At 36.6% G+C, this 27,370-nt stretch overlaps 1 protein-coding gene across 1 annotated transcript; it reads right to left on the minus strand.

Moving 5' to 3' along the window:
• Window positions 1-73: 73 nt before the first annotated feature.
• Window positions 74-26,962, minus strand: Sumo1 (small ubiquitin like modifier 1). Its single transcript, XM_026405340.2, has 5 exons — window positions 26,836-26,962; window positions 11,480-11,554; window positions 10,045-10,122; window positions 5,751-5,822; window positions 74-921 (listed from the first exon to the last, which is right to left on the minus strand). The coding sequence occupies exons 1-5, from the start codon at window positions 26,845-26,847 to the stop codon at window positions 853-855; spliced, it is 306 nt and encodes a 101-aa protein (XP_026261125.1). The 5' UTR covers window positions 26,848-26,962; the 3' UTR covers window positions 74-852.
• Window positions 26,963-27,370: the final 408 nt, after the last annotated feature.

The raw sequence follows: 27,370 nt of genomic DNA on the forward strand, positions 1-27,370 counted from the left end.
ATTATGCAAGAAAACCTTATTTTAGGCATTTTCTTTTTTCTTTCCTATACAATTAAAATAAAATAAACATTAGTAAGGTTTTTACAAATATTGTTTATTTTAATGAAGCTGGTACAGACAATGTCCATTTAAAACCCATATCCCAGGCCAAAAGTACAAATAAAATCAAAGGAGCAGTGTTCTGTTGTACACACTTCTGCATGAATAACTTTATTAACTGCTAATGAAAATTAGAACTTTTCCGGGATCTTCTGACAAGATTTTTTTTTTTTTAAATCTTAAAATGCTTTCTCTTCAGTGAAGCCATCTTTGGAGTTAGTCGTTACTCTCACCATGTCTGTTCGTCTTGACTCCAAAGCTGATATTCCTCCTCTTTTGGTCCAGACCCTCAGATTTTAAAAGTAGCATCAGGTTAAGGAAAGGTCATTTTCCCACAGTTCAGTTCTCTGAAAAACTTCCATCTCCCACTGAAAGTCACAGTCCAGGAGTGAAGCAGTCACATGCTAGAACTTCAGGGCCAACTGGAAAGTCATTATATAGACACTCACATTGGTCGATCTTATTTACCACCAAAAGCCTGAAAATGCACAGTCCTGAAAAAGGTGGCCTCTCTGTATACACGTGTAATTTTTTAAAAGGAGAGGGCAATATTAAGGGAGCTGAGGTTTGATCACCAAAAAATCAGCACAATGAAAACAAACAATAATGAATAATGAGCACTAGAATTCAAATTACCAGATGTTTTAAAGAGATGGGTGCCAGTTCTCAATTCCATTTGAACACCACATTACAAAAGAACTATTTTTAAAAATAAAAAAGGATTGAGGGAAAAGAAAAAAAATAAAAGAATATCTAAACCGTTGAATGACCCCCTGTTTGTTCCTGATAAACTTCAATCACATCTTCTTCCTCCATTCCCAGCTGTAAAAAGAAAAATGTTAGTAGAATATTAAAGCACTATTTTTAAACTGGCTACAATTATGAGGCCACTATTTTAAAGTGCAAAAAGATACAAAAATGATCTATACTTAATTATACTCTAAGATTAAGAATCCTGTTTCCTGGGTCTGCAATTGTGGCTCAATCACAGAGCGCTCACCTACCACATATGAGGCACTGGACCACATTAAAAAATAAAGGTACTAAAAAAGATAAAGGCTGCAGGTGTGGCTCAGTGGTTAAATGTCCCTGAGTTCAATCCCTGGTACCGAAAAATTTTTAAAATTAAAAAATTTTCAAAAAAAAATCCTGTTTCCTTAATCTAAAGAACATAGAGGTATACCTTTGCTTCTGGTTCTATGTCTATATAGTCATTCATTTTGCTCTGAGTCAATTTTACTTCCTAGTTTATTCACTATATAAAACTCAAGTGGGGCTGGGGCTCAGCAGTAGAGCGCTTGCCTAGCACTTGTAAGGCCCTGGGTTCAATCCTCAGCACCACATAAAAATAAATAAATATTGTGTCCAACTACAACTAAAAAATAAATATTAAAAACAAAAAAAACCTCAAGTGTTATTAACAGGTTAAAGAAACTTTAAATCTAACAAAACATGTACTTAATAGTTAGATAAAGTTTGATGGCTTATTTTCTAAAAAGCATTTCACTTTTAGCTGTAATTACTGTAGAATTTCACTTCTTCCAAAAACTTGATTTCACTTTGTAATCCCAGCAACTCAGAAGGCTAAGACAGGAGTACTGTAAGTTTGACAACAGCCTTAGCAACTGAGTAAGACTATGCCTTAATATAAAAAGGGCTGGGAATGCAACTCAGTGGTAAAGCACCTCTGGGTTCAATCCTCGGTCCAAAAGAAAACTTAAAAAAAATATATATATATATGGTTTTAGTTAGAAAAATACTGCCTAAGGATTATTTCAAAGTGGTTTGCCTTGTCACCTACAGTTCCTTCAAGCATATAGCTATTATTTTTTTCAATAGTGATCACTCTCAATGCAGTAAGCTTACCTAGACATCTAACTCTTATTTAATATTTCCAATTTTACAAGCAAGATTTTTCAGCCCATTCCTTTTTAATTCTTGCAGGGAAAAAGAGGATCTTCAAAATGCCTTTATAAGCCAAGGATACACACCTAGAATCCCAGCAACTCAGAAGCTGAGACAGGAGGATCATAAATTTAAGGCCAGCCATCAACTTAGCAAGACCCTCTCTCAAAATGAAAATGGGGAAGGGGAGGTGGGGATTATAGCTCAGTGGTAGACTGCCCCTGGGTTCAATCTCTGGTATTGGGGGCAGAGGGAGTTAACATCATCAATAAGGGGCTTCATGTACTTTAGATAAAAATACATGTAATCATTATATAATATTCCAGCAAAATTACACTGCCTGGAATCTAAGCTTGAGGAAACAAACAAACCCAAAGTGAGAGGTTGTCTACAAAATAACTGCTGTGTAGTCTCCAAAAAGGTCAATGTATGAACCATGGGTGGTGGTGCATGCCTATAATACCAGCTACTCAGGGTCTGGGGATATAGCTCAGTTAGTAGAATGCTTGTCTCGCATGCACAAGGCCCTGGGTTCAACATCCAGCACTACCAAAAAAAAAAAAAAAAAAAAAAAAAAAAAAAATCCCAGCTACTAGGGCTTTGAGGACTTTAAGTATAAGAAGTCTGGGCAATTTAGGGAGACCCTGTCTCAAAATACAAATTTAAAAAGGTTGGGGACATAGATCAGTGACAGATTGCCTATCTATGCAAAATGCCAGTTCAACTGCCAGTATTGGGGCAAGGGACATCCCTCAATGTATGAAAAGACCAAAAAGATTAAGGAACAGTTCCAAATTAAAAGATTTAAAGGAACACCTAAATAAAATAGCTGGTACTGAACTGGATCCTATCACAGGCGAAAATTTTGTTATATTTTAACAAATAACTGGGACAAATGGCAAATTGGGTTGTAGATAAAAAATATTCTTAAACTTAAATTTCCTAAACTTGATTAATAGTACTATGGTTATAAAAATAATACACTTTTTTCTTAATAAACAAACTGAAATTTTAAGAAGCAAATGGCCATGGTGTACACACTACTCCCAAATGGTTTAGTGATGGGAAGGTGAAAAATACACATTCACATCTGGACCCACACATATACATAAAAGGGAGAGAGAAAGATGAAACACAAGTCAAAAAATGTTAAAAATACATGAATCTAGGTAGAGAGTATATATGAATTTTTTGTACTATTCTTGCAACTTTTCTTTTTTTCCTCCTCCCTAACCTCCACCACACACAGGTACTGAGGATTGAGCCCAGGAGCCCCCCACCTTACATTTCCAGCCTTTTTAAAATTTTATTCTGGGACAGGTTTTCCACTAAACTTCTGAGGCTGGCCTTGAACTTATGATCCTCCTGCCAGCAGCTGGGCTTACAGGTATACACCACTGTACCTGGTTCTTGCAACTCTTCTGTAAGTTGAAAATTCTTTCATATATATATAAAAACCAAAAAGGAGAAATGTCAAAAAGGACACAGGTATTCCTGTGTTAAACTAAAAAAACTCCCACTTACCAATAGCTAAAGGCTATTCACAAAGTTACAAAGCATCTCCCTAGATTACTTATTAATTACATGGGAAAATAATAACTTTATAGCAGATAAATCTGGCAGTTATCACTTTAGCCAAGTGATCAAAGTTAACATTACCTATAATTATACAGACATCACATATCTCCTAATGTGATACACTCAGAAATATACAGCTTCACTCTGGGTGACATTCCCACCAAAAAGGCAAAACTAAATCTAATCAAGAAGAAACTCCAGACAAACTCAAATTGAAGGACTTTCTAAAAAGGGAAGATGGCCTAAACTTTTTCAAAATTGTTAGTGTGACAAAAAAAAAAATAGAAAGGAAAAAAAAATGAGAAAACATTTCAGATTAAAGAAAGTTATAGAGGTATGCTGACCAGTTAGAATGCATGTCCTAAATGAATCTGATAAAAATATGACCATAAAAAGACCTTACTAGAAAAAAAGGCAAATCTGACTACTTTAATTGTAGAGTCAATAAGAATACTATATCAATGTCAAATCTCCTAAATTTAATAAGTGAATGATGGCTCTTAAGAGATTAACAACCTGGCATGGTGAGCCTAAGACAGAAGGATCAAGTTCAAGGCTAGCCTGGGCAATTCAGCAAGACCCTGTCTCAAATGAAAATAAATCTTAAAAGGGGCTGGGGATGTGGCTCAAGTGGTAGCGCGCTCGCCTGGCATGCGTGCGACCCGGGTTCGATCCTCAGCACCACATACAAACAAATGTTGTGTCTGCCGAAAACTAAAAAAAAAAAATAAATATTAAAATTCTCTCTCTCTCTCTCTCTCTCTCTCTCTCTCTCTCTCTTTAAAAAAAAAAAAAAAAGAAAAAGAAAAAAGAAAATAAATCTTAAAAAAGGGCCAGGGACGTATCTCAATGGTCGGGTACACCTGGGTTTAATTTCCAGTTCCAAAAAATAAAAACAAGAAAGAGATAACATGTTGAAATATTTAGGGGTAGGGCTATGGTATATGTAACTTAATCTCAAGTGGGTCAACAATAATAATATGTATATACAGAAAGTGACAAAGTAGACACAGCACAATGTATCATAACTGATGATATAGGAAGGGTATTCAGTAGCACTGTATTACATACACTATTTCACAATTCTATAAGTTTGAAATAGTTTAAAAGTAAAAATTAATAGTAATGATACATCATTCCCACCATCAGAAATATCAGAAATGTTTTTTTGTATATGAAGAGGGGGATAAACATATATACATAGACTCAAATGCACACTTTACTTTAGATACCTATTTGAGGGGAGTGGAATATATAAGCAAATGAAATAGTCCATACAATAGAACAACTAAATGAAAACACAGAAGCAAAAAAAAAAAAACACACACACACACACATAAAACAAGAAAACAGAGTCAACCATTTTAAATACACACTAAATTTTGTATTTACAATCTTAAAATGAGTCAAATATCAGAATCCAACTTTTAAGGTTAGCCTTACCATAAATGAGTTTTATCAGCAATCTGCCAAATTAGAGGAATATTTATCCATCTTCAAAAAAGTTTTCATAATGCCTTTTGACAATTTCAGTATTCAATCCCTGATGCTACCTACCTTTATTGACTTTTCTTTGTGTGTATATGTTGGGGATGGTGGGGATAGGTGACACAAGGGGTGATCTAACACTGAGCTTTATCCTCTTAATTTTTTTTTTTTTTTGTGTGTGTGTGTGTGGTGCTGGGGATTGAACCCAGGGTCTTGTGCATGTGAGGCAAGCACTATACTGAGCTATATCCCCAGCGCTGTCCTCTTTAATTTTTTATTTTGAGATAGAATCTAGCCAAGTTGCCCATGCTAGCTTTGGACTTGTGATCCTCCTGCCTCAGCCTAGAATTTCAGGCATGTACCTGAAAGTGCCTAGTTGCTTTATTGGCACCCAAAAGATTATTTTTCCTCTCTGACAAATGATATACCACTTAAATTGGAGGATACTTAAGAAAAGAATATTTAATACCAGTACACCAAATCATTCAAAAAACTTTTTAATTTTTAATTGAGGAAGAAATTATACTTATAGCTCAGTGAAAGAGTTCTTGCCTAGCATGGGTGAAGCACTGGGTTCGAGCCTCAGCATCACATAAAAATAAACAAAAAAAAGGCATGCTGTTCATCCCAACTACAAAAAAAAATTTTTTTTTACTTAAAAAAAAAGAAATTATACTTACTTCTTTTGGAGTATGATTATCAGCAATTCTCTGACCTTCAAAGAGAAACCTGAGTGAATTCATTGGAACTCCCTAAAAAGGTTAAAAAAAAAAAAAAGGAAAAAGTATACATATGTACATATACACAAACAAATCTCAGAATAATACGAACTTTGATCCACAAAAAGCAAGTATGAAAGCCTTAAACAAGCTACAACAGAATTTAAAACTACACAGCTAATTCAATCATAATACCATACACTGAATACCAACTATCTGCTAGTCTATTCCTGTACCAAATACTTTATACACATAATCAAAAATGTTCTTCATATTCATTTTATAACTAGGAAAACTTAAGGCTTGGAGAAAACATAGTTTGCTAGGAACTCTAGCCTAAATCTTCTAAGTCTGTGCTCTTGACCACTATTCTGTTCACTTTCCCCTTAAAACCCATGAGCTAGCATAAAACAAAATCAGAAATTAGATGAGATCCTCAACAGCTTCCAACAATACAAGCAAACTTGGTTTTAAATAGATTAAATCATTGAAATTTGTCAAGAGCACAACAGCTAGCCAGCCAAATAAGCTAAGACAAACCTATAATGGCATAGAAGGTACTTCAAATATCATAAAACATATTGATTATATATTTTTCTCTGATCACTTACTGAACAGTAATAGCTAAAAGGGGAAGTAACTGAAAGTAAATACAAATCAAGAATCTTTTAGTTAGTTCAAAACTATTACGACAGTTTTGCTCAATATCTAATATTAAGATTTTCACTGTGGGTATTTAAACACTGTCCCAAAATACCCAAAGAAATTAAAACTCTTTCTTAATATGCACTATTAACATAAGTGTATGAGACCATGAAAACTTACCCTTCATTTGATTTAAATTCCTTCCAAGGTTATATAAATAATAAAGTGGGTGACAAAAACAGAATATTCTTTGATTCACAGAATTTTTTAAATTACCTTATAATAAAATCAAAAAAGTTCCTACAGGGCTTTGGGATTATATATAGCTCAGTGAGAGTGTGTGCCCAGTAATGTGAAAAGCTCTGTGTTCAACCGACAGCATTTCCCCTCCCCCCCCAAAAAAAAGTTTCCATGGAAACCAACCAATCTATAAAGAAAAATGATAAAATAATTGAATAAATAATTAAGTTTACAGGTTGGACACAGTGGCACATGTCTTTAATCCCAGTGACTCAGGAAGTTGAGGTAAGGGGATTAAAAGTTTGAGACCAGGCTTAGCAACTTAGCAAGACCTTATTTTAAAAAATAAAAAGTACGAGTAGTAGAGCACTGCTGGGTTCAATCCCCAGTGATTCCAAAAAGAAAGAAAAAGAAAAAAGAAGTTTATGACTTTCCACTCACAGGTAAGTGTTGCACAGTTCAGATAAATGCAATTTCCTATTTCTTGTATATCATTAAGCTAAGGGAAAAATTACCAAGCGTCTATAACTAAGTATAAAAAGTTTTTCTAAAGACTGTAAAGTTACTCTGAAGCTTGGCAAAGATTCCACTAATGTTATAATTTTCTCCCAAAACCTAGTACCTTGAACTTTGGGGTCAATTTTTAGTTTTCACTTAAGCTTTGGTTTACCTCTTTACTTTGCACTGTTTTTCCTCAAAAATCAATTCCCTATAGATGAGGTAAAAGAAACTATATGAATTATCTTCAGTTGTTGCAAAGATTAAATACATTTTTCTTAGGTACTTATAGTATCATGTACATGATTATTCAATAAATGTGAGTAAATTCTACCTCAGTTTTAGCTCACATCAAAATTATTACAAATGAAAATTAGTTGAGACCCAATTAATAAGATTTTACTGAACTTACTAATTAAAAGCTATAACAAAAGATACAATGGTATATATTGTTTTACTGTTTTTATGTTTTTGTAGGGGCAAAGGGATAGTGGGGATTGAACTCAGAGCCACATCCCCAGCCCTATTGTCTATTTTATTTAGAGACAGGGTCTGAGTTGCTTAGAGCACCTCGCCTTTGCTGAGGCTTGGTGTTGAACTCAGGATCCTTTTGCCTTAGCCTCCCAAGCTGCTGGGAGTACAGGCATACACCACTGCACCCGGCTGTTTTACTAATCTTAACAACTAGTCTCTGACTTCTGATACAAAAATTCTATCTAAATTAAATTTTTTAATTGTTAAAAGTATACCTTCTAGGGCTGGGGATGTGGCTCAAGCGGTAGCGCGCTTGCCTGGCATGCCTGGCCCGGGTTCAATCCTCAGCACCACATACAAACAAAGATGTTGTGTCTGCCGATAACTAAAAAATAAATATTAAAAATTCTCTCTATCTCTCTCTCACACTCTCTCTCACTCTCTCTAAAAAAAATAGTACATGTCTAAATAGCAATAATATTAAAAAAATTTAAAAAATAAAAAAATAAAAGTAAACCTTCTAAAGAAAAACCTACAGGATGAGCCAGGCACTGTGGCACATGCCTGCAATCCCAGCTAAAAGAGGTTGAGGCAGTAGGATCACAAATTCAAAGCCAATCTCAACAATTTACAAAGTAAAAGTTAAGAAAAGAGGCTGAGAATGTAGCTTAGTGGTATTGTGCCCCTGGCTTCAATCTTCAGTACTACACACATCAAAAAAAAAAAAAAACCTACAGAGTATATAGCTCAGGGGCACAATGCTTGCCTAGCATGTGCAAAGCCTTGGCTTTAATTCTCAGTATCAGAAAAAAACACAAATTTTTAAATTAAGAAAACGCCCTATAGCCAGGTGCAGTGGCGCATGCCTGTAATCCCAATAACTTGGGAGGCTGAGGCAGTAGGATCACAAGTGCCAAGCCAGCCTCAGTCAGCATCATAGAAAGACCCTATCTCAAAACAAAAAATAAAAAAGGGCTGGGGATGATGTGGTTCAGTGGTAAAGCACGCCTGGGTTCTATTTCCAGTACCTCAAAAAAAAAGCCCTACAATACCTGAATTGATATCATGTAATATAATTAAATATTTTTTAAAATTTAACTTAACAGACCCTGATTAAACATATTTCTTTTTTTTAAATTTTATTTTATTTTATTTTTTTAAGAGAGAGAGAGAGAGAGAGAGAATTTTAATATTTATTTTTTAGTTTTCAGCGGACACAATATCTTTGTTTGTATGTGGTGCTGAGGATCGAACCCGGGCCGCATGCATGCCAGGCAAGCGCGCTACCGCTTGAGCCACATCCCCAGCCCCTAAACATATTTCTTATAAATTATTTTAAATCATAATTTCATTTAGAAGTAAAGCTTAGTTATTTCCTATTTAATTTCAACTATATTTACTAAAAACTATTTTACTAACAAGGATAATAATGAATAACATTTATTAAGCATTTTTAGGTATCGTGTTAAGGACTTTTTGTAGGCTATCTCAAAGATTTTTGTGAGGTGTTACTACAATATCCTTTACTAATGAAGGCAAAAGCAGTGGCATAGCCCAAATATGAATCAGGTAGGTTAAAGGAATTAGTTATTGTTCTAATGATGTAATTCAAGAAAACCAAAATCCATGAGGATTTGGTATTAATAAATTAAGAAGACTTTCATGCAGATTTTTTGTTCGTTTTGTATGCAGTGCTAGGGTCAAACACAGAACTTCACACATCGTAGGCAAGTGCTCTACCGATGCGTAACATCCTCAGACCCTAGGTTTTCTTTCTTTTTTTAAAATATTTTTTTTAGTCATACATTGACACAATATCTTTGTTTGTTTATTTTTATGTGGTGATGAGGATTGAACCCAGGGTCTCTCCCGTGCGAGGCGAGCACTCTATCACTGAGCCACAACCCCGGCCCCACCCCAGGGTTTTCTTTAAAAAAAAAAAAAATTCCTTGGTGTTGAAAATATGGATGGAATCAGCAGCACATAGTAATGTTAGTCCTATGTAAAAAGATAATATACTAATAATATTATTACTTAAATTTAACATTTGGCTAAACATTGATGATTAGAAGCACAGAGAAATGTCATAGAAATCACCAAAAATTACTTGCCTTTCTTGTTATAACTAGTAAGCCATCAAGATAGAAGCATTCACTTGAGATATCTTTACAACAGAGTTAAGTTTTCAAACGAGTTGGCATCTTATGAATTCAAACTTTTAAAAATAGGCCACAAGAGGAAAAAGGAAATTAAACAGAAAATGATAAAATCAGAATGCTTTCCTTGAGTTCCTAAGGTGACAATAATAAAACAGATCATTTTGTCTTTTGACAACCTTTAGTTAAAAGAAAAAAAAAAATAGGGCAAACCATTGTATTCAATACCATAATTTACAAACCTGTCTTTGACAATATGATTCTTTGAGTTTCTTGAGATGTGTTGTCATTTTCACTTTGAAGTGAATCTCACTGCTATCCTATGAAGATAAAAGAAAAACAATTACCCTCTTTTTATAAACTATTTACTTGTTTGAACCAAATTATTTAATTATACATATAATATAAATAGAAACATAAACCAATCATCTTTATTTTTCCACCAAGATATTCTTCTTAGCATTCCTAAAAGGTTTTATAAAATACTGTAATCATCCTCAAAGGTGTTTTATATCCATTACAAAAGAAACTTAATAAAACAAAGATATCTGTCTTAGGTGTTAAAATGATCAGTCTAAGTATGTACATGGAAGAATGTGTTCCTTCATAAATGTCTATGAATACATGTCTATGAATACACAATAAGAACAAAAACATAGAAGACAAAAAAATTATACCTTACTGATAATTAGGAAAATGGAGAAATAACAAAAATGTTTTACCTATCACACTGACACAAAATTTAAAGATTGATAATTTCCCAAACATGTGGGGAACTGGTACAATCTGATCAGAAGACTCCACAATACCAAAAATTCTGTCTTTTGTCCTTTAAAAAAGAAAAAGTAACTATGGAGAAACTATGAATATTCATCCTCCAACAGTTTTCAGCTTACCATAACTAACACCTCAGAAAGAATCAATAAGATGCAGATTAGAGTCCAAGGAAATGAGGTGCCGGAAGAGTCCAAAGTGTGGAGGTGGGATTAGGAAAAGGGCTGACAGGTTCTTTTGTTTAAGGGTAGCCCTAGAATTACCAATTAATGATATTCATTGTATTTGTCCCTGAAGCATAAGAGTCAACAGTAAATTTCCACTTGGAGAAATTAAAATATGAGGCGTCCCCCCAAAAGCTCCTGTCTATGTTAGTGCAAGAATACTTGGAGGTTAAATGTTTGGACTGTCAGAGCTGTAATCAATCTAATGGGTCCATTCCTAAGGTCACTAGGAGTGTGCACTGTAAGGGTTCATCTGCCCTGTGGTCCCAGTCCCTTTATCTCCATTTCCTGGTTGAGGTGAGAGGAGAAGTGCTCATCCACCATGCCCTGATGTTCTACCATGATGTTCTGCCTCACCTTGGGCCCAGAGCAATAGAGTCAGTGACCTTGAACTGAAGGTCTGAAATGGGAGCCAAAATAAACCTTCTTACTTGTCCTTGTCAAGTATTTTGTTCACAACAACAAAAAGCTGACTAACACATAAGGTAGTCTAAACCTGCCTAGCAGAATAATTTTAAAATACAGTATCTGCTTCTTCTACCTCTAAAAGATGCATGTACAGTAAATGAAAATGCCATTTTTAAATAAATGTGCCTTACTTAAACCTTTATTTTTCCTGTGAGAGAAATTACGTACATGTTGGAAGAGAAAGTCAAAGGAGAAAAATAATGAAACTCACCTGTCCAATTACTTTGAGTTTAATGTATTCTCCTTCTTTCTTATCCCCCAAATCCTCAGTTGAAGGTTTTGCCTCCTGAAAGAAAAGTAAATTTCAAAATAAAAGCTCTTACATGCAATTTCAATTACTCATTTATGAGTATCCATTCCTTTCCCTCAGGGTACAAAATCTATACCTGGGCATACAAAGAACATTTATTTTCTCTGCCAGGCAAGCAAAAAGGGTCCTAAGTCAATTATTCTCCCAAACACTGGTTCACTACAAATCAAGCAAGAGGTCTCTTTGAGTATATACCACAATATGGGATATAACTTTACCATGCATCAAAATCATCTGGAGGACTTGTTAAAACAAACATCATACTTTCTATTCTGGAGTGGAAATAAGAATGAATATGTTTCTAACAAATTACCAGGTCGTACTGATTTGCTAGGTAGAGAAACCATTTGGAAACTAGAGGAAGTGAATCCTTGGCAAATTTTTTTTTTTAGTTTAGTTTTTGTTTGTTTGTTTGTTTGTTTGTTTTTTTAGTTTTTTGTGGTCAATAGCACATGATAGGCAAGCTCTACTAGTGACCTATATCCTCAATTCATGTATTCTTTCCTATTTTCTTTCTTTCATGTTTATGTGTGTGATTGTGGGGGTGGAGGGGTGGGGATTAGGGGTCAAGCCCAAGCCCTTGAGCATGTTAGGCAAGCTGTATACCACTAAACTACATCCCTATCCCTTTTTATTTTTGGACAGGGTCTTGTTAAATTGCCTGGGCTACCCTCAAACTTGTATTCCTCCTGCCTCAGTCTTCCAAGTCACTGGCATTACAGCAGTTTGCCACCATGCCAGGTCATCCTCCACAGATCTCCCCACACCTGTTTTAGGAATGGAACCGAACCCAAGAGCACCACACCACTGAGCTACATCCCAACCCTTTTTATTTTGACACAGTAGTCTCACAAAGTTGCTCACACTAGTCTTAAACTTTCAATTTGCCTGCCTCAACCTCCCAAGTAGCTGGAATCACACAAGTGCCACTGTGCCCAGCTTCTTCTCCATGAATTCTGAATTCTCCTCCAAACATTACGAATCCAAGATTATCTTCTCACAGCCTATCCTGAGGTGTTTACTACCAAAGGAAAGTCAAATAGGAAAAGTACTAGCCTAATATAGAGCCAAAAAATCAGTTTTATGTCATCTATTAGTTTAAACTATCTGAAGCATTATAATCCAAGTTTAGAAGAAAAGATTTGAAGGAAAACAAAATTTAGGAGAACTGAACTGGAACTGGGGAAAAACACACACACACACACACTCACTCACACACACACACACACACACACACACACAGAATAAGTAGAAAAACAAAAAAAAAGAGACCCACAGGAAGACAAGAACAGAGGATTACAAAATAATTTCACATAAAAGGAAACTGAAGTTAACAGAATAAATTAACAAAACAACTTCATCATAATGCATCTCAAAAATAAGTAAGCCAGGCTGGGATTGTGACTCAATGGAAGAGTGCTTACCTAGCATGTGTGAGGCACTGGGTTCAATTCTGGGCACCCATATAAATAAATAAAGTCCATTGACAAATAAAAAAAATTAAGGGCTGCGGATGTGGCTCAAGCGGTAGCGTGCTCGCCTGGCATGCGTGCGGCCCGGGTTCGATCCTCAACACCACATACAAAAAGAAAAGATGTTGTGTCCGCCGAAAACTAAAAAATAAATATTAAAATTTCTGTCTCTCTCTCTTAAAATAAATAAATAAAAATTTAAAATTAAAAAAATAAGTAAATCGTTTTTATTAAAGGAGTATCCTATGTGCTATACCTTAGTTAGGCCACCAAATTATCCACTTATTTAATATATACTCTTCTATCATTCATACTAATTTAAAAGAGTTAACCCATACTCAGTAACAATATAACTAACCATATTGTATCCTGCAAGTTAAAAAATCACAGAATCATTACCTATGTATCTCACGCCAGTAACTTTAACAAATTCCTTAACACTCAAATATTAAGAGAACGTATTAAACTAGACGTAGATTTTTACTTGAGGTAGTCTAGGGAAATGCTTAGAAAACTGAATTGATTCATTAGTACGAATCCTTGCTGGTTTTTCATTAGGCAGTTTTGCTTTCAACATTTGCTGACTATTAATATTACAGTAGTGATCAATCTTAACCTTCTTTAGAGAGACAGTATTTCACCTGAAACCAGAAGACTGTCTTCAAATACCATCTCACCGCATTTCTATGACTTATATTCTTAATAAACAGTTGCTTCTGCCTTTAAGTATCTAGAGGGCAAAGATAGCTTATTATTTATTGCAGTGAAGGGCAATAAAAAGCACCCAAGCCTTGAAGTCCTCTTTAACTGGAAGGAGAGGGGGTGGAAACAGCTTTGTTTAAGTTAACAAAAAGGAGGGCAGGGCCCCTCCCCTCGCAGCAATACATCAGCACAATAGGAGTGATTCCCTCCAGTGTTTCTGGAGGGTAACTAAGAGGTTACTCAGAAGAAAAAGAATTTTTCCCCTCCTCCAATCCACCAGCTTCTCTGATTCTAAAACTACTAAGATCAAAAGCATAAATGGGATTGTGGCTGGGATTGTGGCTCAGTGGTAGAGTGCTCATCTAGCACGTGAGAGGCCTTGGGTTCGATCCTCAGCATGATATAAAAATAAGTAAATAAAATAAAGGTTTGTGTCCAACTACTTCTAAAAAAATAAATAAAGATGGCTTCCAGTACTTTAAGGTCTGAAAGAACCAAATCCTACAGCACAGCATTCAATATTTCCATCACCAAGCTCAACTCTTATTTTTCCCTCACCATTCATTTATAAACCCAAAGATTCTGATAAATTGGACTAGTTGTCCATCAGCAATATTCAATCTTCCGTCCTTTATGGCCCCAGTTTTTTTTTATTTCAAACACATACATATATATATATATATATATATATATATATATATGTGCGTGTGTGTGTACGCGCACACACACACACACACACACCCTCTCTCGGCCTTTCCTGAAATTATCTCAAGAGAGAAAAGTCTACTCTACTCCATACATAAGCTGAAGTTCATCGTAAAAAAATAAAAAATAAAAAAAACCCTCTTATAGCCAGGCACAGTGGAACACACCGGTAATCTCAATAATTTGGCAGACGAAGATAGGAGCATCGCAAGTTTGAGGTGAGCCTAGGCAACTAAACTAGATTCTGTCTCAAAATTTAAAAAAAAAACAATAAAAAGGGAAGGGGATGTAACAATAACCAGTACCACCCCAAAACAACAACCTCCCCCCAAAAAAACCCTCTTCTAGGAACCATAGCATCCTCCCAACCATTCTCTTCCTTTATTTGTTCCTATTTTCAATTTGTTCATATATTCTACAGTATTTATTCAACTACTCCCCTCTTGACCTGACTTATCTAGTTGTTGTCCTTATCTTTTCTCAATAGTCAAACTTCTCACAAGAGTACTAAGATTTCCTATTCCATTTTCACTCTCAACCTACTGTAATCTGGTTTGTGCTTTACCATCCTGCTCAACATTGCCCTTACCAATGGCTACCAGCTAGACACCTTACTATAAATCCAACACTTTCAAGTCTCATCTTTAACTCTAGAAAACACAGATGCTGGTGACTTCTTCCTTGAAAACTCTGGTTTTCAAGATTCCATTTTCTCATTTCAGCCACTTCCTTTGCATCACTGACCTTCAACCCTCTGCTTTTTTCTTTGCCTCCCTGGGTGACCCATGATTTCAACAATCTCTTAGATACTAATGACTCACAATCATTCTTTCCAACCTGACAACTTTACTGAGTTTGACTCTTTTTTTAATCAAAGTACCTGAACATCTGTTGTTGGATGTCCCTCAGGTACCTTGCCATAAAAGTGTCCAAAACTAAACTTATTATCTCTAACAGCTTTAAATCCTCTTTCTAAAAACCAAACTATAGGGCTAAGAGTGTAGGTAGCTCAGTAGCAGAACTCAGATTTAGTATGTACAAGGCCCTGTGTTTGATGCCCAGCACCAAAAGAAAAAAAAAAATTACAACTCCTCTTGGATTCCCAATTACAATAAGTGGTTACCATACACTCAGCTGCCCAGAGAAACTTACCTATAGAAACTTGAAATCATCCTTGGCTACTCTTCACCTCTTAAACTTCATACCTCATCATTCTGATAATGCTTGCTGGCTCTTGAGCTCCTCTAATTCTCTCCATTCTACTATAGCTTTAGTTCAGGTATTCACTGATCAATAATGCTACTAGAACAGCCTTTACAGACACCCCCAGTCTTGCTCCCTCCAATTAAATCTCCAAACTGCTACAAGAGCCATCTCTCTAAAATGCAATCTGATCTGCTTAAAATCTTCAGGACGAAGCCAGGTGCGGTGGCACACACCTGTAATCCCAGAGGCTCAGACGTCTGAAGCATGAGGATTGCGAGTTCAAAGGCAGCCTCAGCAACTTAGCAAGACCCTAAGCAGCTCAGTGAGATCCTGTCTCTAATAAAATATAAAAAAGGGTTGGGGATATTGCTCAGTGGTCCTCTGAGTTCAATCCCTAGTACCTCAAAAAAAAAATTTTTTTTCAGGATTAAATTCAAACTCCTTTGCTGATATAACACTGTCATTTATGTGCTGGTCCCTGCCTCACAATCCAACTTACCTCTCTCTGCTAGTATAGCCTATCCTACAGTCATAATAAACTATAACAGTTCCTTGAACATGGCATCCTCTCTACCTTATCTCAATTATCTCTGCACATGTTGATCTCCTCTACTTGGAATGTACTTTCTCATGCTACTCCCCTTTCAAGACCACTCAGACATCACTTTCTACAAAAATGATTTCCCCATTACCCTCTTAAATGCTCACATACTGCTTACTTTATCTATTATAACCATGTGTTTGCATATCTAAGATTTGAGTTCCTTATTAGTATGTCCTTTATATTTCTGGTCAAGGATAGAGCCATTACTCTGAAGATATTCAACAAATTAATGTTTTCAAGTGAGGCAAAGTGGTGCATGCCTGTAATCCCAGCAACCCAGAAGGCTCAGACAGGAGAACTGCAATTTCAAGGCTAGTCTAAATAACTTAGCAAGACCTGGTCTCAAAAATAAAAAACATAAGCCGGGCACAAAAGCGCACACATGTAATCCCAAAGACTCAGGATGGTTACTTAGGATGGTCACTTGGGAGGGTTACTTGGGAGGCAGAGGATTACAAATTGAAAATCAACCTTAGCAACTTAGTGAGGCCCTAAGCAACTTAGCAAGACTCTTGTCTCAAAATAAAAAATAAAAAGGGCTGGGGATGTAGATCAGTGGTAAAGCAGGTTCAATCCCCAGTACCAAAAATAAATAAAGCCAGGCACAATGGCAAATGCCTATAATCCCAGCAACTCAAGAGGCTGACATAGGAGGATCACAAGTTCGAGGTCAGCCTCAACAACTTAGTAAGACCCTGACTCAAAATAAAAATTAAAAGGTCTGGGGATGTAGCTCAATGTAAAGTCTCATGAGTTCAATCCCCAGTACCAAAAAAAAAAAAATAATAATAATAATAATAATAATAATAAAATAAATTTTAAAATAAAAAGAGCTAGAGATGTAGCTCAGCATTAAAGCACCCCTAGGTTCAATCCCCAGTATGGGAAAAAAATATATATATAAGGTTTTCTATGACAGGTTTATATGCATTGTCTTCTTTACAAATTTACAAACGTCTAAGCTATTTCACCTTCATAGTCTCTATAATACCAGGAAATACAAGGCAATTATTGAAATGTTCACTGAATAAAGCTGACAGCACTATTATAGGTTTTACCATAAAACTTTACTCACATCATACTTCTGTATATAATCAACAGTTTAAGCAAAAATATTTTCAGTTTTTTATATTCATGGTTGCAAATAAGAGATAATTTACTTTACTAGGAATGATGGCACAAGTCTATAATCCCAGGAGGCTGAGACAGGAGGATCACAAGTTTGAGGACAGCCTGGGCAACTGAGGAAGCCTGTAGTCTCAAAACAAAATTTAAACCAGGCAAAGTGGCACACACCTATAACCCCAGCAAATCAGGAGGCTGAGACAGGAGAATCACAAATTTGAAGCCAGTCTCAGCATCTTAACAAGACCATATCTCAAGATACAATAAAGAGGAGCTGGGGGTGTAACTCAGTGGTGAAGTGCCCTGAACTAAACCCCCAATATCATAAAATCAAAATTTTAAAAATTTAAAGAACTTGGGAAAAAGGACTGGGGATATAGCTCAGTGGGAGAGTACCCCTGGGTTCAATCCCCAGTACCAAATAAACAAATAAATAAAGGGCTGAGGATGTGGCTCTGAGGTAAAGAATGGGACTACCATCCACAAGGCAAGGCCCTGTGTTTGATCCCCAGAATGAGAGAATGTGGTGGGGGGGGGCAGACAGACACACACGGAGACAGACAATGACTTCACTTCAATTTCATAAGAAAGTATCAACATTAGGATTTGAAATTTCCAAAAATAAACTGCCATCTTCCCTAGGCACTCCATTTTGGTGATGTCTTCCCAATGTTGAATCACTATAGTAACAGATATTATCTATACCATTTGTTTTACAGTAGCTGTGCTTGTTTAATAGTCATCAGCTTTTTTGTGTGCTATTTGTCTTTTATTTATTTATTTGTTTGTTTATTTATTTATTTTTGTGTGGTGCTGAGGATCGAACCCAGTGCCAGTGCCTCACACATGCTAAGCGAGCACTCTGCCACTGATCCATACATAACCCTAGCCCGTTTTATCTTTTCCTTTAACAAACGAGCCTGGAAAATGAGAAGATCTTGAACAAAAAAAGCTAAAGTTTGTCTTCAGTGATCTCAGTCAGTGTCTTTCGTATGCTTTCTTTGAAAGAAAGAAAAAAGAAAAGAAAAGAAAAGAAAGATAGATAGACAGACAGTCAATACAGAATAAATAGTATGGCACAATGGTTACAAAACAGTGAAAGTATTCAGCTCTGGGTCTGGGACACTTGATCATCAAAGAAAAGAGAATTCCAGAGAGGGCTGGTTGATTCAGCTGGAAATGGTACACACAGCCCCAGAGCAGAAGAAACTAGGGATGGAACAAAAAATAAGTGTATGTGCTAAAACCTGTAATCTTTCAGGTCTGGGTCATTCAGAGATTGACCCTTGATAACTGGAGTTACAGATTAAACAGCTTGCAAATAGATGTCTGGGTCTGGAAAGAGGGATAGACTGGAATAGATATGAAAAACAACAGTTCTCATTTACAAAAGTACAAAAATCATAAAAAGGAATGTATTATGCCATTCCAAAGTCAAAACAAGATCTGTGCAAAGATGCACTCTGGCAACCAGTTCCTTGGCAATTCAGTCACATGGACATATCATCAAACTTATCAGTCAAAGACTGTTCATTGTTATTGAAAGAGGAGAAATTCTGCAGAAACCCCAAAACAAATTAAAAATTAATTTTCTCTTATTTGGTGATATTAGCATGTTAATTTTTAAAGATATAACAAAAATATTATGGTTATGTTAAAAGAAAAAGTCCTCCTTCAGAGATACATACTGAATATTTACAAACAAAATGATACAATGTCTGGGACTGGCTTCCAAATAACATGAAGGAGTGGAGTCCCACAGATTAAACAAAATAGGCCACAGGAAGGGTACATAGATTTCACTACATATACACTAACAATTTTATAAAATTTTTCATTAAAAATGCATTCAAGGGGCTGGGGCTATAGCTCAGTGGCAGAGCACTTGCTTAGCATGTGTGAGACACTGGGTTCGATCCTCAGCACCACATAAAAGTAAACAAACAAAATAAAGGTGTTGTGTCCATCTACAACTAAAAAAAAAAAAAAAAAAATTTTAAATGCACTCAAAAGTGGGTGCGATGGCATATGCCTGTAATTCCAGCAACCCAAGATACTCAGGCAGGAGGATCACTCTGGTCTCAAAAAATAAAAGGGCTAGGGATATAGCTCAGGGATAAAGTACCCCCTCCTGGGTTTCATCCACAGTACCCCAGTACCACCACCACCAAAAAAAAAGGGCATTCAAAGTTTCAAAAAAAAAAAAAAACCTGTATGCACCAATTTATTTCACTTTATTTCCTAATAAAGAAAGCTTGACAAGGGTTAAACTATATAATCCTAATACTTACATCAATTATTAAAAGGTAAAAACTCAGAATTACAAGAAGCCACTTTCCTCATAATTCAACAAATTTACCAGAATTCCAAAAACACAAAAATACACATATACTTTCATCTTCAAACATAAAATAGTACTGGAGATCTGGAATAGAACTGACCAGATTTAACTCCAAAACTTCAAGATTTAAGTCAAAGTCATCAAGACACTGGGCCTTCTGAATATTTACACTCAACCTTGAATTGTGATAAAAACTAAATAGGCACAATTTATCAGTAACTAAAAATTATAACTGAAAATTTTGCTGGTTTTGTAGACTATGGACCTATGCAAAACCTAGAACAAACTAGGTTGTTTGTATCCAAAATTAGAAAACATCTTCTTTCCCATTCCTACTTACCAGGAGAAACCTAAATTTGCCCAGCTTTTTAAAAAAAAAAAAAGAAATTTTCTGTGCTGGGGTTGTGGCTCAGCGATAGAACGATCACCTAGCATGTGCAAGGCCCTGAGTTTGATCCGCAGCACCACATAAAAATAAAGAAAATAAAGGTATTGTGTCCAACTACAACTAAAAAAAGAAATATCTTAAGAATATACATATATATTTCCTAGCTTTTTAAGAAATATTTTTTCAGTTGTAGTTGGACACAGTATCTTTATTTATTTTTATGTGGTGCTGAGGACCGAACCCAGTGTCTCACACGTGTAAGATGGGCGCTCCACCAATGAGCTACAAGCCCTAGCCCTTTCCTTTTTTCTTTTGAGTTGCTGTGGATCAAAACCCAGAGACTACTAGTCCTTTTCATTTTCTACTTTGAGACAGGTCTCACTAAGTTGTCCAGGCTAGGCTCACACTTGTAATCCTCCTGTCTCAACTTGGAGTAGTGGGGATTATAGACATGTACCATCAAAGTTGGCTCTTATTCGGCTCTGCAACATAGTGCTGGCCAGAGATACAACATATTTTTCTTTCACTTTGTTCTTCCTTCTTTTTCTCCTGCCTAAAACACAAAGTAATTTTTTTGTTTGTTTGTTTGTTTGACCCACAAGGAAAAAAGCATGAAAGTGAATCATAAATTAAGCATGGAGGAGAAATGAGGAAAGGATTGTGGAACTACCTCATTAACCCTTGAGCTAATTATGTCTAGACTTCTTGTTTGCTAAGAAAAATTAACAGCATACGTTCAACCCAGTATGTATCAGACTTTCTGTTATTCAGTCCAAAAGCAATCTCTGACACAGAAGGTATTATAAACATGTTTCACTTGACCCAAGTTTAAAACAAATCCTAAACCAGGCACAGGAGCGCATGCCTACAATCCCAGCAGCTGGAGAGGCAGAGATAGGAGGATCACAAATTCAAAGCCAGCCTCAGCAACTTTAGCAAAGCCCTAAGCAACTTAGCAAAACCCTGTCTCTAAATTAAATATTAAAAAAAAAAAAATGAAAATGTGGCTCAGTGGTTAAGTGCCCCTGGGTTCAATCCCTGGTACAAAAAAAAAAAAAAAAGCCAGATCCTAGAAAACTACTTCAATGTGCTTCAAAAGCAGAATGGATAAATAAGTGGTAGTCACACAATGCAATGCAATACAGCAACAAGATCTAATAACACTCAACTACACAAAATGTTTATGGACAAATCTCTATAAACAATATTGAACAAAAGAAGCTAGACCCAGAAGTACATCCTGTATGTATATATTTATAAAATATTATAAGTACAAAAACAGACAAAATTAATCTATATGTTTTAAAGTTAGGACGGAGGCTCCTGATCTGGGTACAAATTGCACAGATGTGTTATTTGTGAAAATCTAGCAAAACTTACATGAATGTGCACTTGACTTAAGTATAGTAATCTTTAGTAAAACCATTAAAAATAACTGGCCTTAGATACTGAGAACTGAGCACAGAACTCCACCCTTCCTTCCTTCAAGGTTCTCATTAGCACAGACAAGGCAACTGAATGCAAAAAAATAAGTCAAATACATACACACATACACTATGTATAAATTTTATATATACACACACCTTTAAATAGTTATATTTAGAGAATACACAAATTTTTAGTTGCAAAACTGTTGCTCAACAACAGAATCCATGTGAACTTTCCTACAAAACTTTAAGAACTAGAACAGTAACAGAATTATCCAAAAAAAAAAAAAAAAAAAACCCACAATTTCAGGAAATTCCAAAATGGAATGCTGAGGATGTCAAGACAAAACCATCCATAACAATCCCAATGTCCTGGAAGAAGTAAATCATTCAATTTTGGATATAAAGTTACCAGGTCTATTGTTTTTTTTTTTTTTTTTTTTTTTTTTTTAAAGAGAGAGTGAGAGAGGAGAGACAGAGAGAGAGAAATTTTTTAATATTTATTTTTTAGTTCTCGGCGGACACTACATCTTTGTTGGTATGTGGTGCTGAGGATCAAACCCGGGCCGCACGCATGCCAGGCGAGCGCGCTACCGCTGAGCCACATCTCCAGCCCCTACCAGGTCTATTGTTAAGAGAAGATAGATAAAGTATGCAAAAACATCATATTTAAAAAAAAAACTATTTTTATGTTTTTGATGGGGATATAGCTCATCTGGTAGAGTGCTTGCCTAACATGCACAAGGCCCTGGGTTCAATCCCCAGCACCACCACCAAAAAAAAAAAAAACACCTATTCCGAGACAACCAATGCTTCCTCAATAACAAAACAATACCAAGGAATCAGAAACAGAGAGAGGATACTCGATACTTCATGTGTTTGAGGCAACCTTCCAAATCTAGTGTCTAAAATAGTGCTGACAACATAACAACATTTAATATTTATTAATGAATGTACCTGACCACTTATTCCTTCAAAAAAATGAACCCATTCACTATACTGGCATTATTGGGGGAGGGGGATGAATAAAGCCTGATTTCCAACTTTCAAAAGCAAATAGATTAATGGAAAAAGATATTTAAAATGTAAATAATTGTAATACTACATAGAAGAGTTATAATATTAATATTTTGCTATAGGGCTAATGGCTTTCACAATGTATCTGACAAATGCTTTTTTTTATATATTTATTTTTTAGTTTTCGGCGGACACAACATCTTTGTATGTGGTGCTGAGGATTGAACCCTGGCCGCACGAATGCCAGGCGAGCACGCTACTACTTGAGCCACATCCCCAGCCCTGACAAATGCTTTATAAATTTGAAGTTGAACTACTCAACTAACCTTAATGAGTACTCTAACCATAACAATCATATTCAGTCTTCAAAATACTATTAGTTATTATTTAGGTAACATTTTATTTGAAGTGTTTCATTATAATCATCTATGTTTGCATTATCCACCAGCAGCACTCCATGTCTATCAAGGGCATGAAATGGTTAAGGTACCCACTGCTAATCACATGCTGAGTAATAGCTAGAGCTTAACTGTTTTATGATATATAATACACATAATTATGAATTTTAATACACAACCAGCTCATCATATTCTCCTGCAGCCCCCATCTACAGTTGCTAAGATCAGTAAACATTATAAAGAACATTGCTAATGCTATCAAGACAGAAAAAAACACAATTTATGTGTTAAAGATAAGTACAAATTCTGTTACTGAAAAATTGAGTCCAAATGTCATTCTCTAGAATCTGGGCTGGTCTCAAGGAATTGATTGAGCAAGAGAATACAGAAGTAACTTCCAAAGCTGGTCCCAGAAGCCTTACTATTTCCACTCAGGTTACCTTGAAACACACTCTTTATAAGCACTTGACCTGCCATAAATCTGAATACCCAGGGGTCTAGCTCCACTCAGAGAGGCTTTGACACTCTGTGAAGAGCAGAATTCCACCCTACTCTACCTCCCTGAAGGCATCTTAGGCCTTATACACCTCCCAGCTGAGGCCCCACACACCAAGGAACAGAGATGAATCTAACCCAGAGCTAAAATGATCAAAATAAAAGATTGTTTTAAGTCACTAAATTTTGAGGTAGTTTGTTCGGAAGCAACAGATAACTAGAATTATATAAAGATTCCAAATACTCGTCTAGAGATAAATCATTTAATCAATATCTCTTTCTGGGGTGGGGGTGGAGTGATTCAGTTATAGAGAAGCACTGTCAAATAACAGACCTGAATTGAGGAGCTTAGGTTCAAAATAATGATGCTTTTTTTTTTCTTATTCTTTTTTTTTTTTGCTTTTTTTGGTACTAGGGATTGAACCCAGGGGCACTTAACCACTGAGCCACATCCCCAGTCCTTTTTTTTTATATTTTATATTTTGTTTAGCAACAATGTCTTGCTGAGGTGCATACAGCCTTGCAGTTGGGACACAGGCATGTGCCACCATGCCCAGCCCAAGATGCTTTTGATGATGATTATCATTAAAAAAAAGAAAAGAAAGAAAAAAAGAAATAAACTAGAAAATAAGAAAGAAGTAAGGGAAGTTTTGTACAGATTAAATGATAGTTTGATATTAAGCTTCTATATCAGTGCTTGGTTTTGTTGTAAAGTGAAATTAGGCAAAAGGAGAATACCAGTCAGACTGCTGTCACTGGTTACATGACAGTGCCTTACCCTCTTTAGGAGATCATGTACCCATGATGAGAGCTATGGGCTCTTTCTCCCTTTAAAAAAAAAAAAGTGCACAAAACACTCCACACAGCTCAGTGGATTTTTAGCCCTCAGAGTCTATGGCCCTTAGGTTTAGAACCTGTTTCAGACAATAATGGTCCACAAATCCACCAGAAGATAATAGGATTGTTAAAACTATAAAAATGTTTTTACTCAAATTTAAAAAAAATTTAATTTATCAATGGAGAACCCAGCAATTTAAGTTTTATGTGGATCTAATGTCCACTTATTTTAACCTGAAATTATTATTCTATTTCATTATCTTAGCACCAAACAATAAAATTCTGGGTTGCCTCAGAAAATAAAAAATTTTTTGGTGGTGCTAGGCAAGAGTCTACCACATCATTCTAAGGTTGTCTTCTGGGAACAGTGGTTCAGTTATCTTACTCTTCATATTACACAGTAGTAATATGGACATTTTTGCTCTCAAAAGATTCTTGAAGGTATGGATTCATTTTCATATCTTGTTAAATCTTTAGCACCCAACATTGAATATGTACTGGGCCCTAATTATTAATGATGCTAGTCAATCAGCCTGGAGCAAGACTCCTCAAACATTTTGGTCTCTGAAACCCACAAAACTATTGTTTTAAAAAAAAAGATATTTATTGACATTTATGATATTAAACAATGAAACTGAGAAATGTTTAAAATATTTATTAATTCATTATAAAATAAGAATAAACCCATTATTTAACAAATAACATTTTATTAATAATATTTTCCAAAACAAAATTAGTGAGAAAAGTAGCACTTTCACATTTTTGCAAATCTCTGTAACGTCTGGCTCGATAGAAAACAGCTGGATATTCTACGTGCTTCCATATTTCAATCTGTTGTGATATCACAAGTCAAGTTAGTTTCTAGAAAGCTTCACTAACACCCATGGAAGAATAAGAATAAACAAACACACACTGTCTTAATATTAATATGAAAATAGTTTTGGCCTCACAGATCCTATGAAAACAATCTCTCTGCATCCTATGTCCTCTATTTCTTTCTTCACAGCCTTCTTAAATTATCTGACTTCAAACTGGAGCAAAAATAATTCTACAATTTATTTTTTTCTGCATATTATTCTTTATCAGGCTATCATAAATTTCAACATGCCTTCTAGCTACTTCTGAGCATCAAAATGAAACTGAGCATTTATAGCTGTTCTTCCTTCCCTGGTTACCAAGTAAACAACTGTCTAGAGAGGTACTTATAATACCATTTCCATACTAACTTGGGAATTAACCTAGATTATCACTAAGTAAATCCACCCAAAACTAATCTAGATTATGGTTAAGCTTTAAATACAGAAGTGTACATTTTTTGCAATAGTACAAATCAACAAAAACCTCACTTGATTTCACCATGTGGTACAAAACTGGGTTAAAAACCAAAGGAATAAGTATAAATTTTTAAAGTTCAAGTACATTTTGGCGTTAAATATAAGTTTTCTGTATAATTATCACAAAACAAGTAAAAGGTCAAAAATACTTTTAAAACCCAAAGTCTTCTGAGCAAAACATTACGAGGACCAGATCAAAACTCTGAATTAAAAACTAGCCATAAACATAGTTAACTAGAACAGGTTGAGGAAAAACAACTTTAGGCAAAATCAATCACTACTGACTGAATGCAAATCCCAAGCAAAGTCTTGAGAACAACGTTGAGCTGAAGCACTCTGCCATTAACAGGCAGGGTTTTGCAAATGTACTGGAACTGCTCTACAAGCACAAAGTTTTCCTATCGTTTTCCTCAAAAGTATCAATATTCTGCAGGTTAATGCTCAGATAAAAAGCTTTTGGTTGCTTCAACAGTTCTGTTCTACTGTTTTGTTTCTTGGTTATTCTTAGTGCTCTCTTACAAGTGGAGAGTCGATGAACCAATCCCGAGTAAGAAATTGGAAAGTACAGAAAAGAGGCGACAGCTCTGCACCCCCACACGGAAAAAGGACTCCGAGGCGAGCAGCGTCGGCTGGGCCCTAGAAGCAACCCGAACGCAAAGCAGCCCTTTCCAGGTTCCCCGCAATATTAGACAACGTCTCCCTCGCCGCCCCGCGCCCTCCGGGACCAAGAATCTGAAAGTAGAGTCCAGCTGCTTTTCAGGGCCACAGAGCCTCCCAGTCAGGGATTTCTCGCCCGTTACATAACTGGGGCCTAAGGCCCCGTTTCTGCAATCAGTCCTCTGGAGCGAGATGGACAGGTTCCCCAGGGATCCTCTCAGGGAAGTAGAAGCAGGGCTCTGCACCTGGTCGACCCGGGAGAAAGAAGGGGGACGACTTGAGGGAGGCCGCGACCAGAAGTACTGGGGCACAGGGGGTGAAGAGCGAGACAGAAGAGGGGCGGGGCGGCTCCCGGAGCACCGAGACAGGCCGGGGCGTCTCCGGCCACAGCCCGCTCCCCTCCCTCGCCCACTCAATCCCCACTGGCCGACCCTCCCCAAGTCCGCGCTCCCCTCCCCCGCGCCTCCATCCCCAGCCCCAGCCGAGCGGCAGGCGGACCTGCAGGGTAAGGCCCCGGCCGCCACCGCCGGATGGCTTCCAGCCCAGTACCTGATCAGACATGGTGACGGTGGCTTCACCCGGGGATCTCCGCACAGCAGCGGCCTCGGGTAAGTAGAACCTGGCTCCGGGGTTTACAAATCCGTCTCCCTTCCCCACAGCACAACACCGCGGTTGCAGGGACTTCCGCTACGCCTCACGTCACTTCCGCTACGCGCAGGGAGGAGGAATGGGGAACAGAGGAAAAGGGAGGCGGGAAAACGAGTGGGGGAGCAGTCCGAAGGCGGGAGATCCCCAGAAGCCGCTTTGCTGTTGTCGCACGAGTGAACTGGAGTCTTATCACCGCCTCGGAGGACCACGCCTTAAGCTTTAGACCCGAGCCCATCTCCGTGGAGAAAAGGTCCCGGCTCCCGGTCTCAATGTTTGGAGCCATACTGACAACCCAGACTCCTCCCCCTCCAACACCTTGCGCGTTCCTGAATTCTGAACCAAGATACTTCTTTTGTCTCCTCCCAGTGTTGCTCGTCGACCCTCCCTAAAAGTGTGGAATTGAATGCCAGTCCTTATTTCTAGAGCTACTATTTTT

Source organism: Urocitellus parryii, chromosome 1 (genome assembly GCF_045843805.1).
Source record: "Urocitellus parryii isolate mUroPar1 chromosome 1, mUroPar1.hap1, whole genome shotgun sequence".
Lineage (NCBI taxonomy): Eukaryota > Metazoa > Chordata > Mammalia > Rodentia > Sciuridae > Urocitellus > Urocitellus parryii.

Coding starts and splice junctions, on each gene's coding strand:
- Sumo1 (XM_026405340.2), bottom strand. Junction 10,123..11,479: donor AACTCAAAGTAATTGGACAG/GTGAGTTTCATT, acceptor TTATCTTCATAG/GATAGCAGTGAGATTCACTT. Junction 922..5,750: donor ATAATCATACTCCAAAAGAA/GTAAGTATAATT, acceptor TTCTTTTTACAG/CTGGGAATGGAGGAAGAAGA.